Source organism: Pollachius pollachius (genome assembly GCF_949987615.1).
Source record: "Pollachius pollachius genome assembly, chromosome: 2".
NCBI classification, from domain to species: domain Eukaryota; kingdom Metazoa; phylum Chordata; class Actinopteri; order Gadiformes; family Gadidae; genus Pollachius; species Pollachius pollachius.
The window spans coordinates 5,727,586-5,755,320 of NC_136935.1; the positions used below are offsets into that span (position 1 = coordinate 5,727,586).

Consider the following 27,735-nt stretch of genomic DNA (forward strand, 5'->3'; position numbering starts at 1 on the left):
TTAAGATTTTACAGCAGTTTTTTTATTTGGAACAGACTTTCATATACAAACCAGTGACTGAGAAAGAGGCTCATTGAAGCTGTACTTTAAACATAATGTGGATTCCGACCACTCCGGTTCTGCGCACATCCTACCAGTAAAACCTTTCGGTTCTAAGAAAAACCACCGCTCCTTTAGGTTTCATTTTCAGTTAGAATAGTCTTATAATGTACTGCTCCAACCGTCCTGCTAAACATTGGTCTACTCATCTATATTTTGGACATGAACAGTCAAGACTGCGGTTCAGGCAGGTCTTACCCATCGGGGGGAAACTACATACAGCACAAGCCAATCCATTAAAACAAGCGCAAACTGGCCAAAATATCAAATGGATATTCCTAAAACGGACAAGTAGGTAGGACCAATTTGAAATTGTAGTTATATAACCAAAATGGTTTACATTGTTTAGACATAGTTTTTTGTTATCTTAGCTCTTTCACGTGTACAACTCATCAACACACAGGCAATATACTCAGTAATCTGTGTCACTCTGCCAGCTTCGCTCCCCAACGAAAAGAAAACGCAAACTAAAACAAACAGAATGTGATTCCCCGGCCACGTTTTACCAAAAACAGGAAATCAAACTCACGCTGCACGATAGAATTTTAAGACTGGATATATATTTTTGTTTATTATAAGTATTTGTAATTGTACATCCAATGTTTTCTTAAAATTGACAACATTGTGACAACCCTTACCTCCAGCGTATAGACCCCAACCCTTCCTGCTGCCCAAAACAAGGAAGGTAAAATTACATTTTTCAATACCTTTTTTTTTTTTATCAAAGGCACATTTGTCAATAAGTGTTTTGTTGTTGTATTTTTTCTAAAGAAAAGCAAAAGGCAAGCAGGCGGGCAGGCAGAGTCCGTCTCAGGGGCGGGGTGGGCGCGGGGGTTAGAGAAAAGCCAAAGAATATTTCCACAATAGCTCGGGTAAGCCTGCAGAGACCCCCGCGTCTGCAACACTATCACAGGTGGTGGAGCAACGGCTCACACCTGGGGGAGCTGGGGGGGGGGGCAGAGGAGCTGTTTAAAATCTCATTTCTCCAGTGTACTCTCTTCCATCTCCTGTGAAGTGGATAATGCTGTGTCTTCGTGTTATGTGGATGTGTGTGGATGTTATGCGAGTGTGTGCGGTATGCGAGTGTGAGTAAGTGTTATGCGAGTGTGTGTGCGTGTTATGCGAGTGTGTGTGTGTGAGATGCAAGTGCAGGTGTGTGCGCGAATGTGTGTGTTTGTGTGTGTGATGAGGCATCTGTGCTAGGGGTAGGCTAGGGGTTGTGTGTGTGTGAGAGAGGGTCCTCTTGTTGTCAGTTAACCAGGTCCGGCCTGGATGCTCGATGGGCGTCTCGGGGGAACCGTGCGCCCCGGAACCGTCTGTCCAACGAACGCGCCTCCCAGCCAACCACGGCCCGCACAGCGTGAGCGTTCAGGGCCCGCCCCCCCGGAGGGGAGCAGGGGATTGGCTACATAGTCTGCCCGTCAAAACGGGGGGGGGGGGGGGGGGGGGGGGGGAAACCAACCAACGTTCAGGGAGGAGGGCAGCGGGCGCCGGCGATCACTGGACACCCGCGTGCGGCGTTCGCCCCGCCCTTACGTCCGTCTCTCTCTCTCTCTGATTAGTCCCTGACCCGTGGGAGGCTGCGTCTGTGGGCGGGCGGTGCCAGCGGCGGTAGTGGTGGTGGTGGTGGCGGCGGCTGCGGTGGCGGTTGATGGGGGAGGAGGAGGAGGAGGAGGGCGGGGCGAGGCGTGATGGGCCCGCGCCCGCGTCATACGAAGACCTTGGCGAGCGCGTCGGCCCCGGCGCTGGCGATGTAGCACTTGGACGGGTGGAAGGCCACGTCGTGGATGGACTCCTCAAACTTCTTCCTGTGCGCCGTGAACTCCTGGATGCACGTCTTGCTCTCCAGGTTCCACAGGCGGATGGAGCAGTCGTGGCCTGGGGAGGGGAGGGAGGGAGGGAGGAAGGAAGGGAGGGAGGGAGGGAGGGAGAGAGGGTGAGGGAAAGGAGAGAGTGAGGTGGATAGAGGGAGGGGAGAGAAGGAGGGAGAAAAGGAGAGAGAGGGAGGGTGAGAGAGAGAGAGGGAGGTGGATAGAGGGAGGGGGAGAGAAGGAGGGAGAAAAGGATAGAGAGGAAGGACAAGAGGGAGGGGGAGAGAGTGGGAGGGAGAGAGGGATGGCGAGAGAGTGAGAGAGAGAAAGAGAGAAAGCGAGAAGGAGGGGGAGAGAGAAAGCAAGGAGGGAGAGAGAGAAAGCGCGAGAGAGAGAGGGAGGGTGAGAGGGAGAGAAGGAGGGAGAGAAAGAGATTGAGGGAAGGAATTTATTTATTCAAAACACTGGCCTCTAGCGCTTGAAGTCTAGACTGACGGATATTTCTATATCTCTGGATATTGTATCATTGTTATTAAATCTTAGTGGGCAAACTGGGACATTTTTGTGTGTATCAAGGGCCAGACTGCTGGAACGTAAACATGTCCAACTCTCCAACCTTGAGGAGAAAGTGTTTAAACCCTGAGCTGTCTGAACGTCTGTATGAGGCACAGAGAGCCCACGTGTTCCACTGTACAACTGAAGGGTTCTGTGCCTGATTATAACATGAAGGGTTACCTACAAAACACCCATCATGGAGGGTCACTCTCTCTCACACATACATCCTCCAACACTACCCCTGGCACAGATGCCTGATCACACACACACACACACCTGCACTAGCATACCACACTGGCACCCACACACAGACACAATTCCATTTAAAATGAATGATTGAGACATATGAAGACGCGTCCATTCCAAAAACAACTCCGTAAAACCCCCTACTGTATTCTCAGTTTGCTCAATCCCTTCGTCCCAAAACAACCAGTTTGACCCAAAATCAAATCCACAGGCTTGAAGGCGCCCTAAAGAAAAAATCCCATGTTCTCAACTATGTGCTACTCTGTGAATCCAACCCCTCGCACTAGTGGGTCAGGGCCCCGGCGCGGCTACTCACTGCCCGACATCAGGTAGAGTCCGTTGGGGTCCACGGCGAGGCTGGTGACGGCGTCCAGGTGGGCCACCATGGAGTGGATGAGCTTGCTGCTGTTGTTGTCGTAGAACTTGATGTGGCGGTCCTCCTGGGCCGTGATGGTGATGGGCAGCGTGGGGTGGCTCAGCACCTTGTTGATCTGGCAGGGCGCGCCTGCAGCGAGAGGCGGCAGGGGGCGCGGTTAGGGCAACGAAATCGGCGGGGGGGAACGGCCTGCGATGCGGCTGACGTGTTGTTTTCGAAGTGACGGAGAATGCTTTGTAAACGTTAAGACGATATTTAGTCGTCGCTGAGGGTCTCTTTAGTAACGGTTATACGTTTAAGTATTGAATCCTACTTCATTAATCCCAGATGAGCAATAAGGGATCGTTAATATATCATTATTATGCATTAGCGATTAGCTTCGAGTCATTTATCAGAAGCTGACGCTTTTATCCAAATCGACTTTAGAGCGAAGTGGCCTTGGATGAGCCCACGCCTCGGGGGGTGCAAGGGTGGGGGCCTGTGCTGGGGGGGTGCCTACCTGAGTCCACGGCGGTCTCCAGGCTGAGGACCAGCTGTCTGGTCTCCATGTTGAAGAGGCCAATCTGCCCGCTGGTGAAGGAGGTGACCATGTGGGCGGGCTCGCTGCACACCAGGTCCACGGAGGAGGGCACGCCCAGCGCTGGACAGACACACCAGCACATCAGTACCGCCCTTCAGCCGGGGGGACAAGCTCTACATAGCCTTAAGGCCTTCATGTTATGAAATGCACTTGCTTCCATGCATTTTATTTTGCACTCAAGTGATAAAGAGTACTTTATTGAAGCCTCATGTGAAACGGCATTGCTGCCGTTTCACATGAGGCTTCAATAAAGTACTCTTTATTACTTAATTTATTACTTGAATTACCTTTAAACAAGGACCGTTGCGTACAGAGTAACATTCAATATACACATTATGTTCGTTATATAATATAAGGATAACTTGTAAGTGACACAAGAACGCAGGTTGAGACGTTGATATCTTTTTTTTTTAGAGTTAATTTTAACTCTGGTTCACTGGCACCAGAACGACGCTACAAGTTACACTAAACAGGTGCCGTAGAGCGCCCCCTATTGCATGGGAATAACAATGCATACGGTTGACTATCCATTGCGTACGTAGCACACACACACACACACACACACACACACACACACACACACACACACACACACACACACACACACACACACACACACACACACACACACACAAAAAAAAAAGTCTAAAATGGCTACCCTTGTTCTCGTTGAAGACGGCCAGGGCGGGGTTGGTGTTGTTGGCGTCCCACAGCCTCACGGTGCCGTCGGCGGAGCAGGACAGCAGGCGCTGGTGGGCGCTGCTGTACACCAGCCCCCACACCGAGTCTGTGTGTCCGGACAGCGCCCCCCGCAGGACAGACGGCTCTGTGACCGCAGGGGAGAGAGATACGTTTCTTATAGGTCTGCGGGACAAATTGCACGTCCAGCAATGGTGAGGTGTGTTGCTCAGGGACACACCTCGGCACCCCAGCTAGCAGGAGCCGGGTTCAAACTAGCAAGCTTCCGGTTACAAGCCAACCTGCTCTAGCACCTGAGCTAAGACGAACTGCCTTATGCGGCTCAGAACATGGACAACATTTGGTCGTTCTTATGCATCGGCTGTAAAGGAGGAAATGCCGTTACCGTAGGAGTCGTACGGGTCGATGTTGGGATTGGGCGTGTTCCAGCTCTGGATGGTCCCGTCGACGCCCCCGCTGAAGCACTGGTCCCCCGTGTTGTTCATCACCACACAGAGAACAGCTCCCCTGGTGGAGTGGAGGACCACATGTTTGAGCACCCACCATTCAGTTTCACTGGCCCAACCATTAATCAGTTGATTAAAAACATAATATTTACCGGTGAGCTCTGAACGTGTAGATAGGTTCTACATCTAGAGAGGTGCTCCTGTGGATAAGGAAGATATTCATTAAGGCGCGCTGAAGCCGACAGTGTATTGTGGAAAACGGTAAATGAAAGACGGCGGCCTCCTTTACTTTTTGGCGGGAGCTGTCTTTTGGAGGTTCCACATTTTGAGGGTGTGGTCTTCGGACGCCGTGACCAGGACCGGCTCAATGGGGTGGAAGGCCAGCCCCCGGATGGCGTCGAAGTGGCTGCGCAGGGTGAACTTCGGGTTCCAGGTCTTCCTCAGCGCGTCCTTGTTGTTGCCGATCTGAGGAGACAGGTTCAGTACAGAGTGTTCAGAGTCGGCGTGTGCGTGTGCATGTGTGCACGTTTTTTGTGGACATAGAGATACAGATTGACAGATACATATAGATGTTTGTTTTATGTTATCACACGGCTCTCCTCAATGCCGTGGAACGCTCCGCTCACTTGCATGGGCCCTTCACAACCTCCGGCGGTGAATTATAGTTTGATGAATTATAGTGAATTATAGTTGATAATTATAGTTGATAATTCACCGTTGCTATAATTGAGTATAATTGACCGCTGTTAAGGAAAGTGGATTTTTTGCCGTCTTTCGTATAACTCTGCAAGTATTCCGGTAACTTATCAACCCAAGCGTACTTGGTTGCTACGCGACGTCAACGTCTTTGGCGGACTATTACTCTGCTGATCAACACTACGAATGCTGGTAACAAATAAATTGTAAAAAGAAACACAGCGAGAAGTAATCTTTTTCGTTTTGGCAAGTAGCCGTGTAATAAGCGGGATAATGTATAGAACGTCGCCGGTCATTAGCGAAAATAAGCCCCTTCAGGGGCTGTCTGCGTTTATTTGCACTATAATGACCGGCGTTCCATACATTATCCCTAACATATTATCCCAATATTCTGACCAGGACACAATAGTGACTACTTTTGCCGGTTTAAGCACTCATATGAACTTTATGCAAAAGTGCTTTATATTGCATTTTCAGAAATGCAGCCCACGGCTGTGACCTCTGACCCCGATGCCTGGTTGTGCGTCTCCTCCGACCCTTGGGGGATACTCACGTCGTAGGTCAGGATGTCCGCCTCGTTGGCCACGGTGAGCCCCGCCAGCTCGCCCAGTCCCAGCTCGCTCTCCATGGCCTCGTCGGCCCCCATGATGAACGACTTCCCCGAGGCTGGGGGGAAGGTCAGCGCCTCCACTGGGGAGAGACACGCAGAACCGGCAGGTTTAACACAGAACCCCTGGATGGGTGAGAGCCAGCGGTCAGCCACAGGCCGAAGGCAACAGACCCAGGTGTTTATTAGGTTTAAATTCAGGGTCGTTTAAGGCACGACTGAGATATGTAGTGAGGGAGGGGCCAGAGAGGGAAGGGGCGGGACACTTTCAAAATCTTGCCCTCTTCAGCCATCTCTCTCTTCACAACTCAAAGATCTAACCTAAAGCACTTTGAGCTGGAGGATAATGCACTTTCAAAGGTTTCAACCTATTCACCTTCCCCCAACTAACAATCTATTGTTCCTACCCACACCTCCACCCCTACCCACAAGCTCTCTTTATTTTTTTACCATGGTTACTAACTATTTATTGTTGAAGTATGTCTTGTTTGTATGTGTCTGACCACAAATGAAGTTCCCTCACGGGAAAAATAAAGTTTCTTTGAATTTGAATTTGATTTTTTTTAACAGAATTGTAAATATGCACGTGGCAGCGGACCCACTGTGGACCCAAACCGAACTGACCTTCGTCCGGCCGGCTGGCCTCGTGCTCGTTGAGGCGTGGCACACTGGGCCTGGCCTGGGGGGCGGCGGGGGGCTGCATGTGGGACAAGTCCTCCACGTCGCGGAGGTTAGCCAGCATGTCCTGCAGCTTGGACCGGTTGGGCCCTGGCATGGGACAGGCGGGCACAAGTTAGCACGGACACGACTCAGGAAGGGAAGGTGGGCGGGGTGGGAGGCGAGAGAGCCGGAGACACGCCGAGGAAAAGGATTAGAAATGTTACGGCACTCTGGAAGAGATGCCTACGATGTGAGTGAGGAGGAAAAAAAGAAGCCTTGAAAGGGAATACAAATGAGTGAATAATCGATGCACCATAGGAGCGAGGGAGGTGGAGAGGGGGAAAATATGAAAAGGGAAGCAGCAGCTGGGAGTCCTTGTTAGCCGAACTGAAAGAAAACGCAGTGAAAGCTGTGGTGTGCGAACGAGGATGATCTTTAAGGTACGATACGCTGTCCACATGGAGTGTAAACGTCCACAATGAGGGATTCGTAACAGACTTTGGGAAGGAAACACCAGGCCTGCCAACAATGATTAATTATGCACTGGTGTGGTTCAGACAATCAAATGACTCAATGCTGTAGCAAATTATCCTCCTCCTCCACACCCACACCTTAACTGCCACAATGAGAGCAGGAGAAACGAGTGTGCCTGAAACAGAAAGACTGATAAAAGGATGACGTTCATGGGTCTAAATAAAGAGGGAATGTGGTGGCGGGGGGTGGAGACGTCAGCCTGGGAACAAAGTGGAACCTCAACAGGCCTCGTCTCGATTTAATAATAATTAGTCTAAAAAATAGTCAATGTTTCGGGGGTTTTATGTAAACCCAGAAAGACAAGGTGGAGACATCGGAGACCCTGAAAATGTATCATCAAAACTACGGCTATAACCAAACTATGATTATGTTATAATAACTATTAAATGCCCAAATGAAAAACTTAAACCAAAATAAAAAAAATAATAATATGAAATTGGCCGAAATGAGACTATGAATAGAATATTGAGTATGACGGTGAATGGTGCAACTGTCCGTGTTGTAGTAGATTACAAACACTAGCCGAGAGAGGACACGGCAATCACAGACAACATGGTTCTGCACAGTTAAAACTGAAGCACATAAACGGATGAGAAGGGAGTAGGTGGAGCGGGGATGAAAGCATGCAACGTAAAGACATTAAGCGCGACGTCCGTTGAGGAGAAAGGCCCGGTGCCGGAGAGGATGCGTGAGTGAAGGGCGTGTGTAGCCAGTACAACAGAAGAACCCGCATGAAACGGTCGGCGTAGCAAAAAGAGGAGCAGGTCAGAGTTCAACCGATCTACGTGGCCGCCGGCGTTGACGTACAACAATTGTACCGTCCAGCCGGGGAAACAACAGGTCTGTCCCAATGGTTGTACATGCCGGCTTGGCTGTTGCTAAAGGCTTCATTTCCGAGGGACATCGCAGAGAGGAGGGGAAAGAGTGCAGGACAGGGCACGGGAGGCAGGGAGGAGAGGGGAGGACAGGAGAGCAGCCAGGAGTGGGAAATGAGAAACACGGCGAGGATGTCTGCTCCTGCTTTGAGGCTTTCGTTTTTTTTGTTTTCAGGATTTGTGAGGAAACCAGCGTCTACCAGAGAGAGGAGGAGGAGGCAGAGGAGGAGGAGGAGGAGGAGTAGGCGGAAAGGGGAGGCAGCAGGCTGCAGACAAGGACTTACTCTTCACCCCCTTTTTGCCCTTGCGCTCCTTTCTGTACTGCTCCTTGAGTTTGGTTATCAGGCCCTGGTCCACATCCCAGGCCTCAGAGTCCTGATCGTCCTTGTCTACACAGGGAAGGTTGGGGATGAGGAGGAGGAGGAGGAGAGGACAAAACCAGACCAAGAGGCTGTTGAGGAGCTGCCCTGGTCCAGGAGTACCCTACTGTAGCCAGGCAGGCAGGGTAGAGTGTGGAAACCCCCCTCTAGCCCGCCACTGTCTCTGGGTGGTGCTCAGCATCTCTCCGGGAAGTTTTAAGTCCCCCGTGCAACACGCTAGTCTCAACGAGGCTAGGTCAACAAGGCTAGGATCAACGAGGCTAGGTCAACAAGGCTAGATCAACAAGGACAGGTCAGCAAGGCTAAGCTCAAGAAGGCTAGGTCAACAAGGCTAGGCTTAACGAGGATCGACATGGCTAGGCTCAACAAGGCTAGGAACAACAAGGCTAGGCTCAACAAGGCTAGGATCAACAAGGCTAGGATCAACAAGGCTAGGCTCAACAAGGCTAGGATCAACAAGGCTAGGCTCAACAAGGCTAGGCTCAACAAGGCTAGGCTCAACAAGGCTAGGATCAACAAGGCTAGGCTCAACAAGGCTAGGATCAACAAGGCTAGGCTCAACAAGGCTAGGATCAACAAGGCTCAACAAGGCCAGGATCTGAGTCCTGGTGAGTCTCCATACGGTAAGGGGGGTAGGAGTGGGGGGGGGGGGGTAGGGTTTGAAAGTCTCAAGGGGAGTGGCAGCAGGCCCCATCCCAAGACCAGGGATGGGTCTCTCAGGGTGACGATCGCCGCCATCCCCACCACAGCAAGGGGTGAGTGTTGACGCTGTGTTTAGCCTCTTAAGGCGTGGAAGAAGGACCCTCTGGCATCATGTGGGAGATGATGGCGGACCTACACATCATCAGCTCTTCCTAATGTGGAGGATAGGGGAGGGAGGGTCTTTGTTTGGTAGTTTAAGGGTTCCTTTAACTGGCCATTTGGATATATCTTGTAGTTAAAATTTCAATTTAAAACGTTGCCCGTTCCCCGCAATTTCTTGTGAAGGGTCATCCATCTCACACGGCGTCAACCTCACACACAGGGACACCTGCAAGTGACATCCCGACCTGGTGTTCAACGCTCCGGACAGAAGACGTGGTGGGCTAATCCCACACTAACACAGGGGGTGGGGGTGGGGGACACACATTGTGTTGACGGGCTAGCTATGGGAACACACAGTGGACACGTTTCACACACTATGGATTAAATACAGAGAGTTCAAGCGTGGAGATTTGGATGATTTACACAGAGTGACTGGGTGGGAATAATGGGCAGAGATATTACGACAGTCACCAAACTATGGGCAGATGATCAACATTTAGATTGAAAAAAAAATACACACACACAGAATGGAAATTTGTGTTATAAAGAAACGGCATATTTCTTCAAAAACACTTAAAATGACCAAACTATTTCGATTTAAAAAAAGTGTAAAGGATCTTTTTTTTGTAGTACTACTTTTGAGGTGGATCTGTCAACCGTTTTTCCTTTTCCCATCATGCTTTGCAAGGCCGGTTCCTACTAGCTCCAGACCTAGCGGTCTCCCCCCCCCCCACCCCCCCACCCCAACAGGGCTTACCCCAGTCCGTACCGTCGCCCGTGCCCCTGGACTCGGGCGAGGTGTCCATCTCGTCCGGGCTGGACAGGAAGTCGAAGCCCTTCAGGGCCTCTTCTGTGTCGGGGTCCTCGCTGGTGTCCATGCTGGCCGGGGACGAGGTGGAGGAAGACGACGCCGGCTTCTTCCTCAGGATCTGAGCAACACGGAGAGGAACTCGTTTATCTCAGAGCGTGGTGGGAAATAGTGTGAGTGAGTGAGTGAGTGAGTGAGTGAGTGAGTGAGTGAGTGAGTGAGTGAGTGAGTGAGTGATGAAGTGAGCGAGTGTTTCTTATTGGTTTTCGTTCAACGAGGTTTCCGAGATGATGAAATTGTTTCAGCATGTGTTTTTTATATTTAACCGTACGCACAAAAAATAATGGCGAATAAAAATGATAGATATGCGTGTTGTTGATAAACAGCATCACCAACAACCAAAACAGGAAATCAAAAAAACCTAAGCAGTGTGTACGTGCGTGTGCACGTGTGCATGTTTATGTGTATGTGTGTGCATGAATGTGCGCGAACATGCTTGCTTATATGTATGTGTATGTGCTAGTATGTGTATGTGTGCGTGGGCATGTGTGTGCGTTATGCGTGTCTGCTGGAGAACATTTGTTTTTCTCACCGTTCTGGACTCCATGATGGTGCGGTCCTTCCCCTCGCCCTCCTCGTCCTCGTCTTCGTCGCTGTACTCCGCCGCCGTGCTCTCGATGAACTTGAAGGCCTCAAGCACGGCGCTGGGGTCCGACAGCTCCGTTTTCCTGTGGACACACCGGCCAATCAGACTCGCACAAAATCAGGAGGGGGGCGTTGGGACTTTCTGTCTCAAAATGTAGATCTTTGAGCGATTCTCGGATGTGGTTGTGGTCACGATATAATAAGAATAATATTATAATAATAATCGCTCCTTGATTCAAAAATCGATTCTAGTTTCAAAACAAATCGATTTAAAACTATTCTGATTCAAAATCGATCCCCGATTCAGTAAATAGATAGAGGTACATATTTCCGGATCTACTCCAGTCAATGATAACCATTCATAGCATACATTCATTGAAGCTTTCATACACTACGATCTTGGTTATGAGTTACTTCCCTACAGAGCTTACACAGCCAAGCCGGACTCAAAAAAAAGCTATTTGGCGCTGAAACAGACACATTCAAACTTGTTAGATGTCGTTAGCAAGGAGTGGCTGAACGATGGCCGATAACACACACACACACTTCTCTTTTCCTCCCTGTGTAAGGAAGACCGCAGCACACACTATGACCCACACACGTAATGAAGCGCCGACGTGAAACACGGAAGTTATATCATACACCCAACCAGTACTTCAATTCAATTACATTTGATTTGTATAGCCCTTAATCAGGTCCAGTCTCAAAGGCTTTAACAGGCCCTATATTTATATGGCCTGTTAGCTAGGGTCAGACCCCCCATGACCCTAGCCCCCAAGAGGGCAAGAAAAAAACTCCCTTAATAAGCAAAGAAGAAATCTTGAGATGGAACGCAGATCCCTCCTTCCAGGGATGATCAGGCGTGCAATGGGTGCCATAATTGAAATACATACACACAGGCATACCATTTTAAATACACTACTCCACTCCTCCAACTAACCCTCTGGTCGCCATGCCCTTCGTCGAGGTGTCCGTCCCGTTGACCAGGGGCTCAGCGCTGGCCTTCTCTCCCGGCTTGCCCCCTCCGCCGTCCCCAGCCAGGCCCAGCAAGGCCCTCACCCTCTGGGACTTCACATCGAGGATGGTGTCTGTGTAGCCCACCTCCTGGAGGTACCTGGGGGGCAAAGAAGGCAGTCAAAGACAGCAACTAACGAGCAGAGTCAAATCGGCGTGTCGTCGCTGAACTGTAGTGTTCGAGGGTTGAAACGGTCTCCTTTAATACGATTCATCCGCTTGGCGTAGGATTTGCATTGGGACAGGGCTGGGACAAATCTCGCTATTTAGAGGGGTGGACTTTACAGACAAAACAAAAACCATTAGAATATAAAATTGATTTGGTTTTGTTTTGTATGCAATATGAATATATAATATAGAACTCATTAAAGTGCATCCCTACTATGTATAAAGCTGTAAAAAACCAATGCCTAATTTTGCATACAAGCAGACGGTTTCTCCATTTTAACAAACCCACTTTTTCAATAAATTAGCTGATAACAGAAAGTCTCTGGCACTGCCTGGAAGCGTTTCGTGACTGCTAATGTTCCTGTTCCTCTTGAGCGCGGCGTGTAGGAGAGTCCACAGTGGGAGCACTACTTGGGCAGGCTGGTGGAGAAAGCCTTTAACACTGTTGATCTGTCACTTGACACACGCTGGCTCGTGAGGAGGCGTGTTATGGCAGATGATGTGTGACACAGCCTGTGAACGACGCCAAATGAGGCCTGCTCACTGGCAACGCATTCAGGATTGAGAGCAGAAAACACTCTTCAAAGCACTGATGAAAGTAATGTCTCATTCTGACCACTCGGGGGAGCTATTCCATGTATTTTCACAGTGCAGGGTTTCCTTGGCTGCTGAGCGTCAGGAAACGCAAATTACAGAAGACTAGCTGGACAGACTAATAAAATATTTAACCATAGCTATACTTAATGATTCATCAATTGAGATGGCGAGATTGTGTTGACTTTGTGCGGGTTTTCCGGTTGGCGTGCGTGCGTGCGTACTCACTGTCTGAGGAGCTGCCTTCCTTGTTTCCACGACAGCTGATTGTTGAGTTGGCCGGGCCCCTCGTTCTCATTGGCCTCGTCTGGGGAAGGATCAATGATGGATTGATTAAGGAAGACGCAAATCACAACGCGGGCACTCCCCAAAGATACACACAGTCGCTGGCATTCAGCTCCACAAACAGCAGCAGCACATTCCTGCATGGACGAGGGCAACCCAGGCAACCGCAAACTTTCGGCCTGCCCGAGGCCTCGCTGGGTCTGCGGAAGTTGTCATTTACTCAAAAGAGGGTGGGGGGGGGGGGGGGGGGGGTGTAGAGCGTAACGCTTTCTGCAAACACAGAGCGAACCAACCCTAACACTCATCGCTTTTCAAAGACTAGGTCTGACACTCGACGCTATTAAAAGACTGACGAAACCAAACGAGGGACTCAGATGATCGACCAGGTCCCCCCTCCATCGAGGTTGCCGATAGCGTACAACCGGGCAAACAACGTTACCGTCGGCATGGTACTGTGGCTTTAACTCCAGCCTGATACCTGACCGACACGGTCCAATACGTGACCGACAACAATGGGGAATCGGAGCACTCGTTGATATTACACATTCAACGCAGTCAGCACTCTGGCTGCTGCTGCTGAGGGCCTGGGCCATGCCTACAGTATATGCAGAGACTGTGTGTGTGGGGGGGTCTATGTGTGTTTGTGAATAGGTGTGTGTGTGTGTGTGTGTGTGTGTGTGTGTGTGTGTGTGTGTGTGTGTGTGTGTGTGTGTGTGTGTGTGTGTGGGGGGGGGGGGGGGTCTATGTGTGTGTGTGTGGGTCTATATGTGTGTGTGTGTGTGTGTGTGTGTGTGAATAGGTGTGTGTGTGTATAGGTGTGTGTGTGTGTGTGTGTGATTGAATAGGTGTGTGTGTGTGTTTGTGAGTGACTGTGTGTTTGTGTGTGTCTGTGTATAGGTGTCTGAGTGTGTGTGCGCGCGTGACTGTGTGTGTGTGGTGTTAATAGGATGGAGATTGGATGGGGTACTCTGTGCGGCAGGAGGCTGAGGGTGGGAGTCGGCAGGGGAAGAGGCTGGAGGTTGCCTCAAAACTGGGTCATGGCTTATTTGAGGCGGGGCGGGGGGGCAGGGGGGATGTGTGGGTGGCAAAGCAGGCAGGTGTGCCGCTCTACGTGTTAAAAACACCTCCCTCTCCCCTGCTGACACGTCTCCCCGTCTCATCAACACTTTGGGGGGGCTACGACCCTCCCGCCCCCATCCCGAGCCGTCCTCATGAATAGAGACGAGGCGGAGCGGACCCAGCGCAAACAAACAGTTTATCGTGTGTGTGGGGAGACAAGCAGGTTTACACCGTCCACGTTGTCAACAGTCAAGCGGATTGGATCAGACGTTAGCCGCGGGGTTCCAGGTACCACCGGGGGGGGGGGGGGGGGGGGGGCTAGAGTCTTATTTTTATTTTATTGTCCGAGTGGTTCCGTTGTAGATGAACAGCAGTTCCCAGCGAGACAAGCGGGCAGACCGTGCCATCTCTGGCATACGCTGGTGAATCGCTCTCCACCAATGGCGGGGTCTGTCGTTCGTTCAGTTGGCCGCCGCACCAAATCGAGGGACTCCAGAGAACGAACACAACCAACCATTTGCCCACCGACAGATGGTGGAAAGCCTGCTTGATTGGCGGAGGAATTTAAAGTATTGCGATACTTGTAGCGTACTCTGGACTGTTGCACCCAGTAGGCTGATGTGTCCGTCATACTGGGTGGACACGCCCACTTGTGATGTCACTAATTCACAGGGAAGGGCACATTTTGAAACGCACTCAGACCTGGTGGTAAAATAGGGGCCTTTTAACATGTGGTGTTGAGGACTACTGGGTAACACTTGACTCTGGACTACTTTTTGTTAGACCTTTGTTCCAGTTTGTGTACTATCTAGTTGCATACAAAACTGTTAAATTCAGGGTCTATACCAGAGCTATACTCCTCTGCTCCATTACGAATACAATGAGGGCTTGTCAGACAAACACACACCCAACCCTTGCCCAACTTAAGCAAACATTCAGCGAGAACCGTTCTTAGAATACCTTCAAGGTAGGAACACAGTTGTGATCAAACCACAGAGAACAGGGTTCAACGTCTGACGTGTGTGCGTGTGCATGTGCCTCTTACCAGAGTCATAGGTTGGCGCCTTCATGTCACCTTGGTTCAGCTCCGTCCCATACTTTAACTTGTGGTATTTCGCCCTGAGGGAGAGGAGTGAGCAAGAGAGATAAGAGACAGGAGAGAGAATGTTTCATTAAATGGTGTCATTTGAGGCTGTGAAGAGCTAAGACACAAGATATGATACAAAGAATGCACTTGGAACCATCATGTTCGCGCTAACACACTATTACTCACAGAAGGTTGCTGTGTTGGTATTCAACACTACCCATCTTGGGACATCTAGTTTAACTGCAGCTATTCATCTGATGAGAGCTGCGTACAGAGGCCTTTGTAGCACTACACAAACCCCAGTAGTACCTTCTTTAGTACCATTTCTGACAGACTTGATCCTAGCCCCTTAGACTTGAAGGCAAGTCCGAGAGTTAAACACAGTGCCGTCAAACGGAAAGAACAACGCAAATTAAGAAAAATCGGAAGATGTAAACAGAGTAAACGCTAAGCATTAACAGCCAGTTCGGATCAAATTCACTCAGAAGCACTCGAAGACATGACCTGTTGCTATGCAACTGGAGCAAGCAGGGGTCACTCAAGCGGGAGGTGTTTCTTCAGGGGCGGGGCCTGAGCGCATCGGAGGAGAAAGGGGGTACATTCCATGCATCGCGCTGCGATAGACACTGGGGTTCCCAAGGAGGAAGTGGTGGGGAGCGTGAGGAGAGGGACGCACGAACAGACAACCACCACGGGTCGGACAGCTGATCTCGCCACGTTATCGTGGGAACGACTTCAACTCTTCACCTTACTCACTGTGGTCATAGGAGAGCACAGCAATGCTACGGGGTTGATACTGCGTTCTGGTTTCCTGACTCTGCGCTTTCAAAGGTTACACATAACCAAACTGATCTGATACATTTCAACTCCTGTATTTAACCACAGGCTAAAACTTTGGTATCAGTGTGAAATATTAGAAATTATATAATAGAAATGAAAGCTTAAGATTCCTGTGATCAACAAATGAAAACGACAACAATGGAGTTGGATGGCTAAAGCAAAAATTGTTGATGTGACACTTACATTTAATTACACTACCGTCCTGTATACTTTCACCATAGAAAATGGTGACATAACAAGCATAGCAGTGTCATGTGCGGCACTCAAATTACTGGGGGGAATGGTGTACCTTGCAGCATGTAATTTAGTGCCAGTAAATTCTGTGAGTACCCCTGCGAGCTGTCTTTACTGTTTGTAGTACCCACAGCATAACAAAAGGTAAGGTCAGGTCACCTGACCTTACTTTACACCACATTAGTCATGTGGTGAGGAACACACCTGTGTTTGGGCGTGTGATACCTTATAGACCTCATAATCCCCTTATAGTGTTGTGCATCAGTGCAATGCCGTTACAAGCCTTCCTATCGCCGTTTCCCCCCCCCCACTGTTAAAGCCTCTCTCTCTCTCTCTCTCATAACAAAGGGGGAAGATGAAAGAGAAGACGCAGTGACATCATCTCTGTGTCCCTGCTCCGGGGTTCAGCCGTGCGATGTGTAGCGCAGACAGGAAATGAGAATGTGCCACGCTCACGCAGCTGCTCCGGGGACCAGGTTCCGAGTGGTCTGGAGAGAGAGGCTTGTGAGCAGGGAGGAGGAAAACGCTAAACTAACAAGAAGAAGAAGAAAGAAAAACGGTTATATGGGGGGAAAAGCCGGCTGCGGCGTCGACCTTGATCGCTGTTCTCGTAGTAAACATTTTTTTAACCAGCACGGCTTTCTATCCCCTGCACTTCATCCACGAGGACAATGCAGAGTCATCAGAACAGGCAGACTCCTCTGCAGACACATGACACCAGCAACAGCTTCTGGGAATCCCTGTGCGGCCGATGCTGCGTTGCCACGCCAACTGACCATGTCCGCGACCAAACCAACAGCCAGCCTCTTCGATTGATCAAATGAAAAGGCGCATGCAGCCTCTAAACGGATACAACGGCAGTGTACAAACAGAGTGTTCTAGGCAGGAGATGGGCGGTGTGTGTGGTGGAGGCTTATAGTGCCGTTTAGCTCAGCTGATTACACCACTACGGCCCGTGTCCACAGAGCGTGATGTGCTGGGATGCAGCGCATGTGCGCTGAAAGAAAAAAAAAAACACAGCTGCATCCCTGTGCTTTGTTTACGGTTTCTATGACAACTAGCCATGTGAGCCCCGTAGCCGCTAGCTCAAAGGCGGTGACTTGTTCTTACGCACGCGTGGGGGACTAATTGTATGCAGACACAAACATCACAGTTTTGATTAGTGAAAGCAACTGACTGTAGGGGCTTACATTAATATGCAACAGAATCACTTCCGAAATTAAATGTTTGCTTGACCGTAGGCATAATCTTTGATTGGGTGAAGGGACGAAGCAACCGTGACGAATGGGGAAAACACTCTGGGGAAAAGGGGAGCTTTCTGTCTGTCACACGCCCTCTCCTCATTGGACAACACTGAAGACTGACGGAGGCGCTCAGAGCTAGACGTCACGTGGACAGGGGCCCTCTGAATCCCGCTGTGCAGCGCGTATTTCTTCCATGCTTCAAATATACCATTCACCAATTTTCGTGCGTGTGTGTGTGTGTGTGTGTGTGTGTGTGTGTGGGGGGGGGGGGGGGGGGGGGGGGGGGGGGGGAGGGGGGGTACCCACCGCTCCTGCTTCAGGGCAAACTCCAGCATCTTGATCCGCCTCACCAGGTCCTTCTTCAGGTTCTCCTGGCCCTTCCTCTCCCCCTGCAGGAAGGCGATCTGGGCCTGCCAACACAGAAACATCACGTCTTATAGCAGCGCTGCTGCATACGGTCTGGGGGAGCGCGAGATAACCGGCTCCTAAGCCGGTGCAGAGCAGACAGCGTTTGTGCATCTTGAGGGGTTTGCTGGCTGGCTAGGTGAAGATAACTTGTCTGCGTCAGGCCTCTGAAGGAATGAAGGGGTAGGGGGTATCAAACTGGAATAGGAGTTTAGCAAATCAATATGCAGCGTGAGGATGAGAAAAATGTTTTTTTTAAAGTCTGCAGGCTTCTATTTTAAGCGGAATTCTCCCCCACACACACCTACCCGTATAGCATGTTAGTGTATATCTACATTCTCATTTCCACATTCCCTCTTCAGTAACAACAGCAGGTCTTGAGTCATCGTTACAACACACACTGTGGTAGAAGTCGTCCAGTCGTCCAACGGTTAGAGGCACGTACCACATCATGTTATGCAAGTGCTTTTACTACATAGTTAAGGAGAGTAACCTTTTAAGCAGAACTATGCAAAGACACCACGGTTCTTCGTTTGATTGTCCCTCCCTCTCTCGTCTACTCATTTCTGACTCATGCAAATCCTTTTAGATCCAGATTTTATTTCCCCTCCTCTCAGTGAGCAAAACCTTTAACCTTAAACTTAAGCCTTCTTTATGACTTCTTACATTTCACGCAATTTGAAATAACATATCGTCAAATGCTGTTTCATTAATTGCACAAATTAATAACACAGCATCAACAAGGCGAAAGCCGCCAAATGACTTGCAAGCTGTCATCTGCGTTCATGGGGAGACAAAAACCCTTATTCGTACCATATGCAATACTTTTGCACAATAATATGATTCCCGTACTTAATCTTGCACACTTGGCACTTTCTCTGTATCCGAATAGTTCTCCTACCAATGCCATCTGTCTTGTATCTGTTATTGTTTTTTTTCTTTGTATAATTCGAGTTACATTAGTATCTGCAAAGTCTGTGTGTACCATGCATCATGCCCTGCTGAACTAAACTCAACTGTGGTGGATATGCTGGTTCATGGAGGCTGTAAACATCATTTCCGGTCATTCTGCATTGCCGTGTTGTCACTACAGCACAATAACTAAGCCAGACAATGAGAGCAGTGTTGGGTAGTGGAGCCATCCCCGGGCTGCTACTGCCCCAGGAGGCACAGAGCTCGCTGTTAGAGCTAATGAGGATTATGGCCAGTCTCATTTAATCTATTGACTTTAAGCATACAAATCAAGGGTTCCCAAGTGATGCCTTGGATTCAACCTCTTTATTTTTTATTATTATTTTTTTTAAAAATCCAATCTCAGTGAAATAATTGCTTTCCGCACTGCATGAGGTTATGGTAGTGGGCGAGCCCCTCTGAACAGAGTCATGATAGCAACTAAAAACGACCTTCATTTAACAAACCAAATTAAATAATATAAAGATCTAGAGCCGGATAGCATAGAACTGCGCTGTAAATCCGACCAAACAACCCCAACGCACAATGATTCAGTTAAGTGCTTTGTCATACAAGATGCTGACCCTAACCGCAATATCTCCAGCCTCTAACTCATGGATTCATACCAATTACATTTCTAAATCATGTTTACCATGCAGTCTGCAGAGGAAGGCAGCACGCTGCAATGTCATATTCAAAATGGTTTCGATGAGTAGGTGATCAATACCAGATAAAAACAGGCAGCTCGAGATGGAGAGATATGTAATACACTGCATATGAATAACAAACAGTGTTATCTAACGTGTTATACAACATAGTGAACACAAGTATGCAACTTCCTATGTTAGAAAAAGCACACATCCGATCTCTCTCCATTGATAAAAAACAACCAGCTGACTGGATGGAGGGCTTTCCATAATATACCAGGAGAATGCTTAGACGGTGAATACTACTGCGTACTACTGAAGGCGGACTGCAGGGACAATGCCTACAGGCAGATATGGGGCAGACACCTACACATACAGCACACAAGGAAATATGTCACTGTTTTGGAGAGGCCAGAATGTGTGCTGGCCCAAAATATCACAATGACTAAAATGGCTCCCATCCAAGAATGAGTGCGACCGTTCCAGAAAGGTGCCAATTAGGCTAATAGCTTCTTTAGCAGCGAACTTGTGAGGGAATAAAAAGGTGACTGCCTGTTTATCTGATGTCTGCCATGCCAAGTCCCTCAAACTTGGCTAGCTGCTGAAGGTCCTTTAATCAAGACTTAGATACAATGCTAAATCGCTTTGTTGTTCTTCCTGATAGAGATGTTCTGATACTATTTTTGCCTTCCCGATACCGATTTCTGAATGTATCGGCTGATACCGAGTATATACCGATACAGCATCTAGCATTGTAACTACTAATAACACTTGTTCTTAGTGAACGGTTCTCTTATGATTTATGATTTATTTCAGAACTAGATCATTTACATTTATAATTATAATAATACATTTGCATTCTTGATGTTACATGTCCATGCATCCATGTTTTTCCGACATGGTAGCCCGAGGCACATAGGTCGGAGATGACGCGTTTCCCATGTCCGACTTTACACCTCCACTCCGACCATAAAAAGAACGCAGCATAACACTGCACGTGTTTGTGATATTCTTTGTGAAGAGTCGAGGAATTTCCAATACTGGTATTGATATCGGAACAACTCTACTTTTGACTGTGGTACCTGGATCACAACAGAGTGACACCATCATGCAACCCACTGAAGCATGTCGCTGCAGATCTGCTCTGATGGGACGGGAGATAGCCGCCGCTGACTTCCTCGTCCGGGGACACACCGTCCCCAGGGGCCCCACCGTCCCCAGGGGCCCCACCGTCCCCAGGGGCCCCACCGTCCCCAGGGGCCCCAGGCACCCCGCGCTGCCAGGGACGGAGAAGGGAGTCGCTGTGTGAGTATCTGGCGCGGCCTCTCCCGGCCATCAAACATTAACGTTGGAAGGAATGCAGTGAAAGTGAGTGGAGGAGGCCGTGGACGACACACAGGAAGCATTTGATTCCAGGGCCTCACACTGACCGCATTATTGGCCCGGGTGGATAAGGGCTTCTTAGTGTGTCCCAGAGCGGCTGGTAGAATTGGTCGTCCATGGAGGGAGGCTGGGCCTTTTCAGACACAGGAAGGGGAAGACGGAGGAACTGGCCTGATATACTGGGGAGGGACGTCAACACAGGCGGCCAGCCAAACGCCGGTCAAATTCGTCTCTGCCTGTGTCGGTCGCTTGTCGCAACAGTTTTTCCAATTTATGATTGAAAACCAATGACACCTTGAGATATGTGCCATTATGAGCCACGATGTTGCAACTATATTAACGTCGATTTGTTGTCGACATCCGCTTTAAAAAGAATCATAAGGAATGGTAAGGACAGAAACAATGGAGTCTGGTGGGAAAACAATATTAAATGTTGTCAAAAAAATCTAAAATATGGGTTGAACCTCTCCCTTTTTAGAAGTGTGAGGTTCATTTTACGCTGGATAATGTAATACAATATGCTAAGAGACAGGTAGGCATTTAAATAACAGCTAGATAGAATCAAGAAATATTGGATATTTGTAGCCGTTCCTGCACTGGCGAGACATGGATATGGTACAGATATCATCAAGACCACCCCAGAATGAGGACTGTGAGTACATGTATGGACTGCAAAACATCAGCGTCAATTATTTTCAAAAAGAGGTTATTAAAGGTTGGGATATGTGCATTCCAGACATGTTTTCGTCCAGACTAGTTCTGCGTCATGGCCAAAGACACAATGAGGCCCTTTAATCCACACACAGCCAACGCTGTGTGAAGACCAGTGCATCTCGCCACCACAGGGAGACTTCAACTTGAACAAAAATATATAGAAGTCCACTTGGGAGCGCGATGTGCTTACAAACAAAATGGAGCCCAGAACAAGAACTACTTGACAAACACACAGACCTGACTTCAGTTTCCCAGAATCAAACAACAACCAGCCCAACGACAACCTGGGAAACACCCTAATATTTGCAACAAAACCAAACTCACTTTCAATTAAAACAGGGAACTGCTCAATCAGTTACAAAAGCCAAGAAATCCAAGATGGCCAACCTGATAACAAGCCAAGTACATTCCATGAATTCCTTTACACTAGTACCAAGAGACAAGTATAGAAAAATACACAGCCAAAGGCAGAGAGGGTGCTATGGAAAGTGACTAGTGTATGGCTCCCACAAATCTGTCTTTCCTATGTGCAGAGAGAAACCTTTAAAAAACACATAGCAGGCACCATCGCATAGCTTTTAAAATAAACCAACACTCAAATAACTATGAATAATTAACAAAAATTCAAGAACCGTATATGCATTTCCAACAACCACAGTCGTCCCTTTTAAAATAGACCCAAGAAGGTGAGGATAAAAGGCTAAAGTTTAGACATGCAAAACAAGAAACGTTGTTATGTTGCCACACAGGTATATCAGAGCAGGTCTATTTATATCGATGCCAGAATATGTTCAAGTGATGTTGGAAACTCAAAGGCAGGAGAGCATAAAGATTAGCTTGAAATGTGGAATTAAGTTGATTTTAAACAAGTCTTCAGGTCCATAATGTAAAATAAAAAGATTTAATCCATCTTATTAAATGGGCCTACATTATTGGCAGTAGTTTAATGATCATGTTGATCTTAAAACACACCCATAAGCCAGGAGTGTAGTTTTCCCCTTTGTCCATTACATCGAGTCAATTGTATTCAACAAGCTGATTGTATTTTCCACAAGACTAGCAGAGAGCATCATGAGGGTGGTAGGGCAAGGGCACCGACCTGTGAGATTGCATTCTAATACAGGGCCTTTACTTCGGACAAATAAGTTCCGGCCGGGGACAAACACACACAGAACAGGCCGACCACAGCTGGAGCCCGATTAAGATAAGTCAATCCTGCTCAAGAAGACACAGCCGACTGACTCAAGCAGCACACTTTCAAGGAGGATTATTCTAATCACCAGCGAGGTCAAGGTGAGGCCGGGGTATGGTTCACGCAATCAAAAAATATTTCAGATCTCGCTTGGTAAGGAATGACCCAGGCTGCCCCCCATCACTTTGCTCCAGAGATAAAAAAGGTAAAGATATTGCTGTGTGTGTGTAGTGCGAAAGGTCCCACTTCACAGCCCCATGCTGGCTTAACCGACCGTTCCCCTCCTCCCGTTAAAGTCTGGGGGTGTACCCGGGAGTGTGCCGCCTTCATCCGGATCTACATCTTGCAGTGTGCCGTTACATTGACTGCACCAGGTTGACACTGCAGTGTTACCCTGCGGTAGGTGCAGACAGAGACATTCAATGACCATGTGTGGGAGGATGCTGCTGCTGCTGGCACCTATGTTGCGACATTGATAATACATTTAGAGCACTTGCCCCCTCGAACGGGACTCAGGCCAGTCACCTCCATGTTTCTCCCTGACAAATGGGCTGGTTGATTTTTCGGCCATGCCACGAAATGCATTCACGTGATATTCCGGAGGTAAATGACAAACGGCAACCAGCGTTGTTACCGCAAATATCATGACGAAGTCTCCCAGAACTGGGAGGCAGTTTCAAGAAAGCGCTAGAGCAGAGAAAATAAATCATGGCACAATCAAAATCGGCAAATGAATAAATGAATGAAGTAACGAGTGTGGCCGTTTAGCTCTGTGGGTATTATTAAAGGCTTGTTGAGTAGCAGTATCAACAACTGATATGATAATAATAAGATATTATCATCAGTACAACAGCAGAGCGGTTTGGGAAAGCCTCTAGTTGTGGTGAATGGTGGCAAGTACAGTGCTCACTCCCAGCAGATGACGAACCAGGCAGTTTGAACTGGTATTTACAACTCCTCGACAGATCGGAGGACCCCGATTTAGGAGGACTCAGATTTACTGTAAGACCGGGGGAGGGAAGCGCTCTCACACACACACACACACGACAGCTGTTCCTCCCACCTACGTAGACAGACCGAGCCTGCCAGTGTGAATGGAGGAAGGACAGAGGATTTAACAAGCTGACCGGGTCAAGCCATATGACCAGGGTGAAAGGCCCTTGTGTGGCTCCAAAAGGACTGAACTAGATAGTGACTCACACTTCTTATTAAAAAACCCCACCATTGTATTCTGCCAATTAAATTCTTTAAAAAGCTAATTTTGGTGTCCTAGGGATTTGATCGAAATTGAATTAGTCCTCGTTTGGATGCTAGAGACAAATAGTTAAATAAGTGTAGGGAACAGAGATGAAAAAACTGGAGGTTATGTTTAACTGGGCCTGCGTGCTGTTGCACTGGTCCAGTCTAAACCGAGCCCAGTTGAGCAGGCAAGCAAAAATAACTACAGCTTCGGGGAGGAGGCGGCGTCGAGGAACGACAGTGGCACCCATTTGGACTGCTTCCAACAGCACGCCATGTGTGTTAGGCTCAGTGTCCTTCCTCTTGTTGATCCACTACCAGACTCTCCCTCTGCCTTTACCATTAGTGAAAAGCCAAAGTGTCCAACCATGTCCAGGCCTTCTAGAAAAAGTATAAAAAACATAAAATGTGACACAAATCTTCAGACATTTAACACACCACAATAAAAAAGGGTTTTAAACAACAATTAGTAAAATATATAAATACGTCTCTCTTTTTAGTTAAGGAGTAAAAGAGCCACACGACCCTGCCCACTTTTCACTCCTAAACTCACTTACGGCCACCTTACACCCGGAGTGACCTTTGCCCTTCACCGGGCGTCGGATCATGAATGCTGACTAGATACCTTTGGCAAGGAAACACGGCCGTTGGGCAGGGATTTCCCCGTGACGGGAGGGGGCTGACAGGGCGGACTGGGTGGCTTCTTGGCTGCGTAACCGGAGCCCACTTCACCGGCCCCCTGCCAGAGAGAATCTCAGAAGCTAATCTCGGTTTTGACGCCCAGAGCACAAAGCCATGTGGGTGTCTGCAACAAAGGAGATCCTAGAGAAATCCTGAACATTCAATTTCGGTGCCCACTTGACTCTGAATTCAGGCAACACAGCCAAGACCCAAGAGACCCACTCAAGCCTCCTGATGTCAAAACTGAGGCATCTTTCGAAGCCAATATAACCAGGATAAAAACAAGGCAAATCATCTCCGGTTAGCGGGTCCTTTAATTGATCTATCAATGACCACTGGACTAGGAGTAAACAGGGGAGAGAGCAGCATGTGTGTTGGAGGCAGCCAGCACAGCACTATATTGAACAGACATATAGGCGTGCTTCAATAGAGAGGAGTGGCTGCAGCATGACCTAACAAGCTGGCCTGACTGCATTCCAGGCAAGCCCAGGGATTGGCTTCACTGACTTAGGCTGAACAGTTTCAAAGGCAAAAGGTAGCGTCCTCAAGCGGGTACACATTGTTTTGGCTTTTATATGTTGATAACGTCATTGTGTCAAAGCCGTTATGATTGCGAAGTGAAATAAAGACAGCTACATGTGTGTGAGTCTATGCTGACGAATACAAACACATTGACCGCATTTATTATTTATTGAAGAACAATTACGCCTACCTCTTTTGAACATGTTTCTATTATTTAGGGTTACTCTACTGTTATGCAAGAAGTCAGCATCAACGAGGAGCAGACTTATTTTTCATAATCAGATACTCTTGCACATTTATACTAACAATGAATAGTGCAACATTTACATAAAAACATGGGGATGAACGGCAGGCAAATTCAGGGAAATACCAATGTGTCTTTTCCCATGAACATAATTACAAAGGCTTTGCATAGTATGACTGTGTGTACACACTTGCACAGACAAAGGGATAAGCCCTAAAATGAGTCATAGGTGACATGCAGTGGTCATCTTACAGTGGCACAGTAGAAGAAAAGAGGAGCAGAAAGAAGAAAGCCAGAGCGCATAACAACCATTCCACCACAAACCACCCATGAGGTCGCTAAGAAGCCTTAGTGTTTCTCCTCCGATAAGCTCGCTAACCGACGACGGGCAGGAAACATAACCTCACACGCCAATCAGAGGAGAGCTGCATTACGTAGATGACTCACGTGCCAAACTAACCGGATCAGCCTTTGATATCATCCGTTTCAAGACACAATAGATCAGCCCTTCTTTCCTCCCATCTTGGTTAGCCAGGGCCAAGTATCAAGGAAGCGCCCTGCAAGGCTGTCTCCACTGTCCCTTCATGTTCTCATCCCACCCCACCGCCCATGGGCTATCACTTCTACACAACCAAACAGAACTGTTTCACTTACCGCAAAAGGGGAACGTTTTGATGAGATGGGATTAAGATACATTCTCACCGATATCTGGCTTCATTACAGTGTAAATACACAGGGTCAATATTGTGTTCATGAAGCTTACATCGTTGCTTTGAAGAGATGGAAGTCTTACAGTGATTTACAGGCACAATAAATATTTTCAATGTTCACACAAAGTCTCAAAGTGCTCATTGACTGCTATAAACACAATTGAATCTAACAGAGTGGAGTACCAATGTGAAGCTGATGGGACGAGCGGATTGTACGAATGGGTCAATGTAGTGGGTCAACTAGGCATGTGAACGATCATTGAACAGACCCCAAACCTAATAGTGCCCCCAGGCCAATAGGCAAAGTTGTTTTGGTCTAAATAGGCCTGCTGCTTCCACTAAATAGGAATAGGTTTGTACCCACCAGAGAAGGAAGACAAAAGATCAAACATAGACGTTTTATACATTAGGAATGACATATCTTTTAACAAGAAATTGTTAATATACTCCATCAAACTGGATTACTGTTAGGATGATATTGGCTGAAAGGTTGGGTCATTTAGAGTAGACTATACGCATGTTACATGCTGGACTGACGACGTATTGCTATAATCTGAAATGGTGTTGTTGATGTAACGCTTTGGAGGCAGAGACACACAAACGGGACATTTGGTTCACACGCATTACCACAGGCCATCATTACTCAACCATGAACACTCACAGTGTGGCGTTTGCTTTTAAATACGTGAATGACACGGGTGCAGAACGTCACGACACAATAGTAAGAAGTAACACAACCACATTTTTTACACTAGTTGTAATGTCAAGCTGCGATTGAAGGTTTCACGAAAGGTTGTGAGTTCCCCGTCCTCAAAGTATTCGGAAATGCATAATTTCTACTCGGCTTGGCGGCTGTCTCAGCGCTTGGTGCTAACTAGCCGGTTAGCTGCCTCAGAGGAATGCTATGCTTAAAGCTCAGGTAAGGCAGGGGGCGCTGCGGCTGCCCCTGCTAGCCTAGCTGCGGCAGCTAAATAGCTTAGCCGTTAGCCAGTTAGCTGCTTCGGGAGAATGCTATGCTAACAGCGTAGGTAACGCTGCAGCTGACCTGCTAGCCTGTTAGCTGCGGCGGCTAACTAGCTCACCCGTTAGCTGCTTAAGAGGAAAGCTATGCTAACAGCTCAGGTAGGACAGGGGGCGCTGAAGCTGCCCTGCTAGTCCGTTAGCCGCGGCGGCTAGCAAGCTAACTCCGCTAGCTCCCACAATCAGACCAACACATAGCGTGACACCGCCACGGACGCGTAGTAATACAACTACGGTATTTACAGTCGAAGCCCCGGACATAGCCCGCACACTTAGCACTCCTCTCACCTGTAATTCGGCCCGCTCCACCTCCCATTGTGCCCTCTCCACCTCGAAACGGGCCCATTCGTGCTGCAGGAAGTGCAAGATCCCCGGGATACTGTACTGAGCCCGGGCCGCCTCCCCAGCGTCGCCATCAGGCAGCGGTCCCTTACCACCACCGGGTAGAATAGGGTTGTTATTGTTGTTGAAGAACACGCCGGGCCCTGCCTGTTCGTCCATGGCCGGGCTCGGTGAAAAACCCCTGTCTATTGTGTCGCCGGTATAAGGTACAAGATAATGAACGGAAAGGCAAAAAAAAAAACTATCGTCAACGCTCTCCGTCTCTCTGCTCCGGGGAATGAACTCACTTTCTGACAGCTAGCTGTCACTGGGTGACGTCAGCGGAGGAGAACACGCCCC

The 27,735-nt window shown here is 48.5% G+C and overlaps 1 protein-coding gene across 2 annotated transcripts; it reads right to left on the reverse strand.

Moving 5' to 3' along the window:
* LOC307071245 (striatin-like) lies at positions 1-27,685 on the reverse strand. Of its 2 annotated transcripts, none has more exons than XM_079730211.1 (17): positions 27,343-27,685; positions 17,653-17,756; positions 14,987-15,060; positions 12,826-12,904; positions 11,762-11,935; positions 10,769-10,904; positions 10,138-10,297; positions 8,469-8,573; positions 6,740-6,883; positions 6,062-6,198; positions 5,102-5,277; positions 4,965-5,012; positions 4,752-4,873; positions 4,326-4,493; positions 3,587-3,727; positions 3,028-3,216; positions 1-1,977 (listed from the first exon to the last, which is right to left on the reverse strand). In XM_079730211.1, the coding sequence occupies exons 1-17, from the start codon at positions 27,553-27,555 to the stop codon at positions 1,808-1,810; spliced, it is 2,340 nt and encodes a 779-aa protein (XP_079586337.1). In that variant the 5' UTR covers positions 27,556-27,685; the 3' UTR covers positions 1-1,807. The 2 variants fall into 2 exon arrangements, with proteins under 2 accessions (XP_079586337.1, XP_079586336.1); XM_079730210.1 differs by having other exon boundaries at positions 10,126-10,297.
* Between the last annotated feature and the right edge of the window lie 50 nt (positions 27,686-27,735).